The 10,474-nt window shown below is 37.7% G+C and overlaps 1 protein-coding gene across 1 annotated transcript; it reads right to left on the bottom strand.

The window, feature by feature from the left end:
- Positions 1–571: 571 nt before the first annotated feature.
- Positions 572–2,598, bottom strand: LOC108459931 (alkane hydroxylase MAH1-like). Its single transcript, XM_017759329.2, has one exon. It carries the CDS (start codon positions 2,335–2,337, stop codon positions 802–804), a length of 1,536 nt encoding a protein of 511 aa, XP_017614818.1. The 5' UTR covers positions 2,338–2,598; the 3' UTR covers positions 572–801.
- Between the last annotated feature and the right edge of the window lie 7,876 nt (positions 2,599–10,474).

The following is a 10,474-nucleotide window of genomic DNA, read 5'->3' as shown; positions in this document are numbered from 1 at the left end:
TTTTAGTCCATTTATTTATCTTTCCTAACCATTTGACATCTTTAATTAATAGAAATTTAATTTTGCAATTTTACGATTTAATCTTTTTCAATTAATTAACTATCTAAATATTAAAATTTTCGGACCAAACTTCAATATACTTATATAATCTCTCCATAAATATTTAATAAAATATGTACAAGCTCATTTTATAGAAATAAGGTCTCGATACCTCATTTTCTAAAACCACTTGATTTAAGAAATTAACCATTTGAACTTGACTATACTATCAATTAAAGAAATTTATTAAAGAACAATTTCAATAATACTATACTTGAATCATAAATATTAATTAATAATATATATAAACTCACTCATCAAATTTATGGTTCCAAAACCACTGTTTTCGACATTAGTGATTGTTACAACTCTCGTTTCTTAATATAATATCAAAACCTTGTTGAAAAAAATTATAAAAATTAAAATACAGAAAAATATCTAGAAAATAAGACAAAGCAACAAACACAAATAAATAATTAAAAAAACTTTCATTCTATAAAATATAGAAAGAAAATTAAATATTTAAAGTATATTTAACTCAACCCAGTGTAATTTTAATTGATAAAAACATTAACTTAAAATACATCACCTTTTTTATGACTTATCATGTCAGTAACTACCTAATAGTGACATTGGATTTCTCATTCAAACCTGCAGGTTTATTTGACAAAAATTAGAACAATTACATTGACTTACACTTATGATTATATAAGTATAGATATGGTAAACCTTCTTAATTACCACTTTAACCCTGCAAATTCCTTAACTCCATCTCTTCTTAACCCTAACCATTAACCCCTTCTTCATCTGATAAAGCACACTGTTTTTGGGACCAATATTCTGCCCTTCCACCACATGAACATTGTAGTTATGAATGATGGCTGTTGCGGTAGCCTTCATCAAGAGAAACGACACCTCTTTCCCTGGACAAATCCTTGGCCCCGCAATGAATGCGCTAAATTTAGTTGGCGACTCTCGTTTAATCTTCCCATCTTCACCAATCCATCTTTCTGGCTTGAACGCATAGCAATCTTCTCCCCATAAGCTTTCCATCCTTCCCATTGCATGTATTCCTATTATGATTCGGGTGTTTTGATCCACCCGATGACCGCTCGGAAGATATTCCTCCTTTGTACATGTTCTGAATTCGAACGGAATCGGAGGATATAGCCTTAGGGTTTCACACAACGCTGCATGAAGATATGTTAGCTTACTCAACTCGTCGTAGTTGGATGGTATTTGTAAGCTTCCCTCCACTTGTTTCATTGATAAGTGTCTCTTTATTTCTTCTCTGATCTTGTTTTCAACCATGGGTGCCTTGGAGATGAGATAGAAGAACCAAGTAAGAGTTAAACTGTAAGTACCATCACTGGCAAGCAAAAACTGCATAAGGTTGTCTCTTATAAGACTGTCTTTTGGTGTTCGGCCTGTTATCTCATGTCCTGTCGGGTAAAAGTTCAAGAAATTGAAATCATTCTCTTCATTTGAGCCTGAGGATGCCACTGATTTGTTGGATTTGTGGCGTTGGGTCGATATAAATTGTGTTAAAAGATCATCAAAAGCCTTCCAAGCATCACTCCGTTTCTTCTCTTTCCCAATCTGAAGCCAACTCTGCAACTTCCAAAGACTGTCAGGCATTACATATCTGTAAAAAGCTGCCTCTAGAGTATCACTCATGGCTTTTTGGAATCGATTCTCAGGGAAGTCAATGGAGAGTAGGCCAGGGTTGAAGCCCACGCCCGTTATGCAACCAATGTCAAACGCATGCCTTACCAACAAATCTTGCAAGTTCACCACCATCTCTCGTCCAGAAACATATTCAAGAACTTTAACAAGCGCTTCCTCTATACGTTGATGGAGAACCATTGAAAGTGATTGCCGGAACTGAGGGTGATTCAAGAAAGCATGGAAAACTCTGCGTTGACATTTCCATTCCTCACCGTCGGAATTGAAAATTGCTTCGCCGAAGATATCAAACTGTTTCAGCCATTCAGGACCTTTCAAATAAACAGAACTGTTGGAACTCAATATATAGCGCACATTCTCAGGATCGGAGGTACCTAAGAAGCTGGAGTTAGTAAACCAAAGTCCTCTATAAAAGAAGGTACCATTGCTTCGTCTGAGGACTTGGGCAACTTTGTCATGAGGGCGATGGATGTTGAGAAGTAACGTGGGAATCATCCCAACAAATGGCCAGTTTCGAGGGAGGCCATTGTTGTCTATGAAACGATAGAGAAAACAAAGAGAAATTATTCCCAAAACCATAAATCCAAGATATACAAACAGTACTGCCATCATGTTCTTAGATAGAGTTTAAGTTGCTTAGGACATATACTTAGTCACCAGTGAGGGCACTATATATAGATTTAGCGTTTAGCCTTCCTCTTCTTCTCCACAAGTCACAATCAGAACAGTTACTGCCATTATGTTCTTAGAAAGACTTTAAGTTGCTTAGGACATATACTCAGTCACCAGTCGGGACACTATATATAGATATAGCGTTTAGCCTTACTCCTCTTCTCCACAATTCACAATCAGAACAGTCACTGCTGTTCTTAGAAAGAGTTTAAGTTGCGTAGGAGTTAGGACATATACTTAGTCACCAGTCGGGACACTATACGTAGATTTAGCATTTAGCCTTCCTCTTCTTCTCCACAAGTCACAATCAGAACAGCTGATATTGTCTTTGAAATGAGAGATTCCCATTAAAGTAGCCATGATATTAATTACCCAAAATGGTATATATTATGAATATCAATATCATGCTTTTACGAAAATATTTCCTAGGGAAGGACATAGCAAAATGGGAAACAAGAAAGTTTAACGAAAATTTAAATTAATTTTTTTTTTGAAATGTGAAAATTAAGATTTATATATAATACATTTTAAATATAATTTTAGGATAATTATTTATATAAATACAATAATTTTACCACAATTTGGTAATTAAGTTGACTTTGATACTTGTTTCTTTTTATCCGCAAACTTGACAATTAAATTCCTTTTGATCCCTAAACTTGAAAATTATAAAAGTTTGATGACTTAACACTTTGAGATTGTGCCTCATCGTCACTTAAAAATTAATATATATATTTAAGTGATAACGCGATACAATCTTAGAACGTCATATATAGTGTTCTAATCATCAAATAGGGGTTGAACTAGTCACTCCATTAGTTCCCGATTTTCAATTAGTTTAATTGATGCAACTCTAGACCAACAATAATTAAATAAATAATTAAAAATTTATAATAAAAAATAAAAAAATTAGCCGTTCATGGATCTAGATGTATTTTTTCCTAAATTCAAATTAATCATGTAGAACGAATATTTAAATAAAGGGAGGGAATAGAGAAATTGATTCGTTTTGATATCGAGTTGTGTGTGAAAATTGAAATTCCTTTGACAGTTGCGAAGATAACGTAGATTGTAATTGAAAGCTAATCTGCCACAATTCGTTGTGGCAAATTAGAATCTTTCTCACACTTAACGAGCTTATTTTTCAACATTTTTTTATGTTTTTATATCGTTTTCATTATTTAGTATCTTAAGTTTAATTTATGAAAAAAAGAAATGTTAGTCGTTCTGTTGGCTATCAGAAAATGGCATGCTTACCTGGTTGGTAGTCACTTCAAAATTAGGACTGACCACCAGAGTCTGTGTTTCTTGTTTGACCAGTTGGTTATTACCCCTTTTTAACAACGCTAGGTAGCCAAAATGTTTGGCTACAACTATGAGATCATATATAGGAAGGGCACTAACAATGTAGTGGTTGATGCTCTTTCCAAAAAACAACCACTGATGTCTTGCCAGATGCTGCAACTGACTTGTAGTTTCATTATCTTTGATCTATTGACAAGAATGCAAGAGTCCTACCAAGTTGATGCAAATCTCAGCAAAATTTTCTTGGAGATCCAACAACAGAGTTCTCAAGTCCCAAAGTACTCTTGGGGTGGCTAGTTCTTAAGGAGAAAAAGGAAATTTGTGGTAGGGAATGATGGAGACCTCAAGAAGGAATTATTTCAACATTTTCATGCTAGTGCTTTGGGAGGCCATTTAGGGGTTCATGATTCAAGGAACAGTATGGCCAACCTTTTGTATTGGAAAAGCATGTCCAAAGATATCAAAAACTATATGAGTGTTCAACATGCCAAAGATGCAAGCATGAAAATACTGTCAAACCAGGGTTGTTAGAATCGTTGCCTATCCCTAACAAGGCATGGTTAACCATCAGTATGAACTTCATCGAGAGACTCCCTAATTCGAAGGGAAATGATACAATCCTAATGGTGGCGGATCGCCTCACCAAATACAAGCATTTCCTGGACTTCTCCTACCCTTTTACTGCAATAACAGTAGCTCGTAAGTATTTGACTCATATCTACAAATTACTTGGAATGCATTGTTCCATTGTTTCAGAGCGAGGTAAAATATTCGTTAGTATTTTATAGTAGGAACTATTCAAAAGTGTAGGGACTAAATTGCACCTCTCAACTACTTATCATCCTGAAACGGATGGCCAAATTGAGGTTCTCAACCGGTGCTTAGAAGGTTACATCGGATACATGATTGGGGAAAGGCTTGATGATCGGCTACTTTGGATTCCTTTAGCTGAATGATGGTATAATTCAACCTTTCATTCAACAATCCATACCTGTTGGAACATTGGCAGCAACAACACTCTCATACAAACTTAAGAGAATTGAAAGAATTGAAACAAGCAAAAACAAGGAGGACTTGAGCTCAAGAATGACTAAAAAATTATACATTTCATTGAAAAAGTAGCTTATATGAATTACAAAGTCAATGAACAATTACCTAATAACTTAACTACTCCCACTAATGCTTAACAATTTCAAAATGTGAACCACATACACAAGTAAGCTGATATGATCAGCTATTACATCCATTACATCAAAAATCTTACTAACTTTGATTACAAGTTACAATTCAACTAAGACAAGTTACATTTGAACAAAATAAATCAAAATGGACCAAGTTGGAGCCGCTCTGCTGCTTCGCTCTAATGCAAGTCGACTTCTTGAGTCTTGGTCACATGTTGCATTGCAGCCAATGCTCAACACTCCTCCTTGGACTGTATGCAACAAATACCGATCATCTCCTTAAAGCTTCAAATCTGGATGTACCGAGTGGCTTGGTTAGAATGTCGACCAATTGATCTTGTGAACGCAATGAACAAGACCGATTTCTCTGTCTGCTCACCTCTCTAACAAAATAGAACTTAATTTTAAAGTGTTTAGTCTTGCCATGGAAGACTGGATTTTAGCTATAGCAATCGCTGATTGGTTGTCAACCATGATTTCAGAGCTTCACTTTGTTCTTTATTCAAATCGGACAATAACTTCCTAAGCCAAATGGCTTGATTCACTTCTTCTTCTTTGCAATATACTCTGCTTCACTGTGGATTGAGCAACGTTTGTTGCTTCTTTGAACTCCAACAAAATGCTCCCGAGCCAAGTGTGAAAAAATAACCCGAGGTGCTTCTCATGTCATCTGCAGAGCTGCCTTGATCACCGTCTGAATATCCCATAAGTTTAAGCTCATTTTCTTTCTTAAACATGACTCCAAGTTTCAAGGTTCCTTTAAGGTATCTAAGTACCCTTTTACTGCCTTAAAATGTGATGTGTCACAAGAAGGCATGAACCTAGACAACAAGCTAACAAAGATGCATAAGATCGAGTCTAGTAGTGTCAAATAGAGTAAACAGCCAACTAAACTTCTGTACTCCTTCTCATCAACTCTTTCTTGGTTTCCAAAGCTGGTCAGCTTCTCTCCTTGAGCCATTGGTGTGTTCACTGATTTGCAATTGGACATGCAGAACTTATCTAGGATCTTCAGGGCAAAAGCTTGCTGGCTGATGAAGATTTCTTGATCAAACTGGTTCACTTCCATGCCAAGGAAGTATGTCATGGCTCCCAAATCAGTTATATCAAATACTTCCTTCATTTGAGTCTTGAAATCATTGATCAGATCAGTTCTGCTTCCAGTCACCAGTAGATCATCTACATAAACTGAAATAATCAGCAAGGTTTCATCTTTAGTCTTCTTTACATAAAGAGTTGGTTCACTCAGACTTTTCTCGAACCCAAGTTTGCACAAATAAGTATCAACTCGATCATACCAGGCCCTAGGTGCCTGTTTCAGACCATACAAGGCTTTCTTCAGCCTATAGACTTTGTTTTCTTCTCCTGGAGCTTTAAACCCATCTGGTTGCTCTATGTAAATTTCTTCTTTCAGAAAACTATTCAAAAAAGCTGACTTGACATCCAAATGGTGAATCTTCCATTGTTTCTGTGCAGCCAAGGCAAAAAGAAGCTTGATTGTGTCAAGCCTAGCCACTGGAGCAAAAGTTTCCATGAAGTCAGTGCCATACTCTTGACTATAGCCCTTCACCACTAACCTTGCTTTATGTTTGTTTAAAGAGCCATCAAAGTTGAATTTGGCTCTAAAAACCCATTTAACACCTATGATTTTCTTCTGGTCTGGCCTATCAACCAAGTCCCATGTTTCATTCTTTTTTATCATCTCAAGTTCAGCTTCCATTGCCTTTTTCCAGCTTCTGTCCCTTGCAGCTTCTTCATAGCTTGAAGGCTCAACTATGGCTACATTACACCTATGATAGATGTCAGCAATGGTTCTGGTTCCTCTCACAGGAGGATCATCGATGTCACCACTTTCTGGTTCATTTTCAGTTGGCTCTAGGCTGATATCGAGTTGATCTTCATCAAACTGACTTGTTTCTAAATCATCCCAACTCCAAAACTTCTCTTCATTAAATCTGATGTCCCTGCTCACCAAAATCTTCTTTGTTGAAGGATCATACACCCTATAGCCCTTTTTGGTACTGCTGTAGCCAACAAATATCCCAGGGGCAGACCTTCTCTCCAGTTTTATTCTTTTTTCTGCTGGAATGAGTGCATAGCACATGCATCCAAACACCTTCAGATGGGAAATAGATGGTTTGAGCCCATACCATGCCTCAAAGGGTGTTTTGTCCTTCACAGCTCTTGTTGGTAGCTTATTCAATAGGTAAACTGAGGTGTTGACTGCTTCGCCTTGAAATTTGCTTGGAAGCTTGCTTTGAAACAATGACATCCGCCATATTCATCAACATTACTTTTTCCTTTCACAAACTCCATTTCTTTGTGGAGTATAAACAGTGGTGAGCTGATGATGAATCCCTGCATGCTCACAAAGCTTCTGAAACCTCTCAGACAAGTACTCAGTCCCATTGTCAGTTCTCAAAGCCTTGATTTTGCAGCTTGATTGGTTCTCCACTAGTGCCTTGAATTTGCTAAAGGCCTCAAACACTTGATTTGTGTTTCATGAAGTAAACCCAAAAAATCTGGTCAAATCATCAATAAACAAAGACAAAATACTTGTCATCATTCGAGAAGGGACTTCATTGGTCCACAAATATCGAATGCACCAGTTCAAGCCTTTCTCGAGCTCTCCAGGCTTGGTTAACTGGGAATGGCAATCTGGCTTGTTTACCAAACTGACAAACATCACAAACACTGTCATTTGCTTCTACTTTCGACATATCCTCTACCAAATTCTGTTTTTGTAACAAATCAAGTGATCTAAAGTTAGTATGGCCTAATCTTCTATGCCATAAACCAGCATTATCAGCCAAGCTTGCATAAGCTTTGTTTTCAAGCTGATTAACATCAAGCATGAAACATTTATCTACCATGCCTACTGTAATTATTTCTTGACCATGACAGTCCTTAATAACACATGAATCATTCTTGAAAACTAGGGAATACCCTTTTTCAACCAACTGACCAACACTCAACAGATTTTAATCAATATCAGGCACAAAGAGCACATCTGAAATGACTTTGTTACCTGAACAAGTGCTGACTAAAACACTGCCCTTGCCTTTGGCTTCAATCAGTTCACCATTGCCAATTCTGATTTTAGAGACATGGCTTCTGTCTAGATCTTTGAACAGACTTTCATCACCTGCCATGTGGTGTGAGCAGCCACTATCCACCAACCAATTACTTCTGACCTTGTTTGAAAATGAAAAACAAGAGGCTGTGAACACATGCTCCTCCTGAGCTTGAAGCTCTTCAGTAGCTTGAGCTTGAGTCTGATGCTGTTCTGGTGCCTTTGGTTTGTTTTTACAAACTTTCTCAACATGTCCAAACTGCTTGCAGCTTCTACATTGGATGTCTGGCCTGAACCAGCAAAACCTTTCAGAATGTGTGGTCTTCTTGCAGTGGACACATGGTGGAAACTTCCTCTTGCCTGAGTCTCTTTTTGACTTATCCCTCTTGTCAAGCCAAGGCTTTCTTCCTTTCTAGCTTGTGCTGGAGCTCTCTTTGGCCTTTGCTTGGAAGGCTCCTTCAGGATGGTCTTCCTGCCTGTTGGCCCTTCTCTGCTCCAATGCATAAAGGGAGTTCACCAACTCAGTCAAAGAGATGGTTGTCAAGTCCCTTGAGTCCTCGAGTGATGAGATTTTAGACTCGAATCTCTCAGGAAGTGTAGTGATAACCTTCTCAACCACTCTGCAGTCACTGAAATCCTCACCAAGCGACCTTATGCTATTAATAAGGTGGCCATGATTACATCTGAGTATTGCTTAATACTCTCGAGACTCTTTCATCTTCGAGTTTTCAAAGTCCCTCCTCAAGTTGATGACTTGTTGCTTGCCTAGTTTTATCCGACCCCATGAACTCCTCCTTCACCTTTCCCATGCTTCCTTAGGTGTCTTGCAGCCATGATCCGAGTGAAGATTACATCGACACTCCATTCTATAGGCAAGCTAAAGCTTTGTGCTTTTGGTGCTCTCCTCAAGATGTTGCCTTATCTCGAGCAATTGTGGGATTAGCCCTCAATGGAGGTGGTTCGATGTCGCTTTTCTACTACACTCCACAAGTCTTGAGCTTGAAGATAAGTCTTCATTTTAACTACCCAAATGTGGTAGTTCTCACCAATAAATGCTTTGGAGGTGGAGGTGTTGTAAGCTCATCTTGTTAAAGCAAACTTAATGACCTCGATTTCTTCCTTCTCAAGCTTATATTTTTCAACAAAGAAACCAACAAAACAGAGGCCCTCAAAGACTTAGGCTCTGAATACCATTTGTTGGAACATTGGCAGCAACAACACTCTCATACAAACTTAAGAGAATTGAAAGAATTGAAACAAGCAAAAACAAGGAGGACTTGAGCTCAAGAATGACTAAAAAATTATACATTTCATTGAAAAAGTAGCTTATATGAATTACAAAGTCAATGAACAATTACCTAATAACTTAACTACTCCCACTAATTCTTAACAATTTCAAAATGTGAACCACATACACAAGTAAGCTGATATGATCAGCTTTTACATCCATTACATCAAAAATCTTACTAACTTTGATTACAAGTTACAATTCAACTAAGACAAGTTACATTTGAACAAAAAAATCAAAATGGACCAAGTTGGAGCTGCTCTCGGTTCTGCTCTAATGCAAGTCGACTTGGTGAGTCTTTGGTCACATGTTGCATTGCAGGCCAATGCTCAACAATACCACTCCTTATGAAGCTCTTTATGACCAAGCCCAACCTCAACACATGACATACCTTGTTGGAGCATCTTCCGTGGCTAGTGTGGACAAGAGCTTGCAATACCGAGAAGCTGCCAGGAAATTGCTTCAGTTTCACTTTAACACAAGCTCAGAACAGAATGAAGCAATTGGCAAATCGACGCAGGAGTGATAGGCAATTTCAGGTAGGGGAGTTGGTCTACCTTAAGTTGCAACTGTATCGCCAACATTCGGTCAGGAGAGTGTTGAATAAAAAATTATCTCCTAAGTATTTTGGTCCTTTTGCCATTGCAGCTAAGGTGGGATAAGTGGCATACCATTTACAGCTACCTCAGGGGACTCGTATATACCTTACATTCCATGTCTCCCAACTGAAGAAACTTGTTGGATCAATTCCAATCCAAGCTACTCTACGAGTGGTCGATGCCAATGGTGCTTTGATCAAAGAACCTATTCAAATCTTAGAACACCATATGGTTAAGAAGGGCAATCACGTTGTCACTAAAGTGTTGGCACTACAAGAAAATAGACCTTTAGCGGCGCTTATAAGGAAATACCGCTATATGTTGAGAATTAGTGACGCTTATATGAGAAACGCCGCTATAGCTTGACCATTAGCGGCGCCTTGGAGAAAACGCCGCAAAAAAATACACACAACGCCGTCGTTTTTTGTAGAGATTTAGTGGCTTTAGCGGCGCTTGCTAAAAACGCAGCTAATACTGACTTATAGCGGCGTTTTTCAAAAAATCGTCGCAAAAGATCGATCTATAGCAGCGTTTAAGAACGCCGCTAAAAGTCAATATTAGTGGCATTTTTAGAAAGCGCCGCTAAAAGTATAATTTATTTTGATTGTATATTTAAATTCTTAAAATAAAA

This window comes from Gossypium arboreum, chromosome 4 (assembly GCF_025698485.1).
Source record: "Gossypium arboreum isolate Shixiya-1 chromosome 4, ASM2569848v2, whole genome shotgun sequence".
Lineage (NCBI taxonomy): Eukaryota > Viridiplantae > Streptophyta > Magnoliopsida > Malvales > Malvaceae > Gossypium > Gossypium arboreum.
Note: the sequence above shows the minus strand (reverse complement) of the source record. Positions and strands in the feature narration are given on the sequence as shown.

What these genes read in the sequence shown, in the direction of transcription:
- LOC108459931 (XM_017759329.2), bottom strand. Translation starts at nt 2,337, where the DNA reads ATGATGGCAGTACTGTTTGTATATCTTGGATTTATGGTTTTGGGAATA.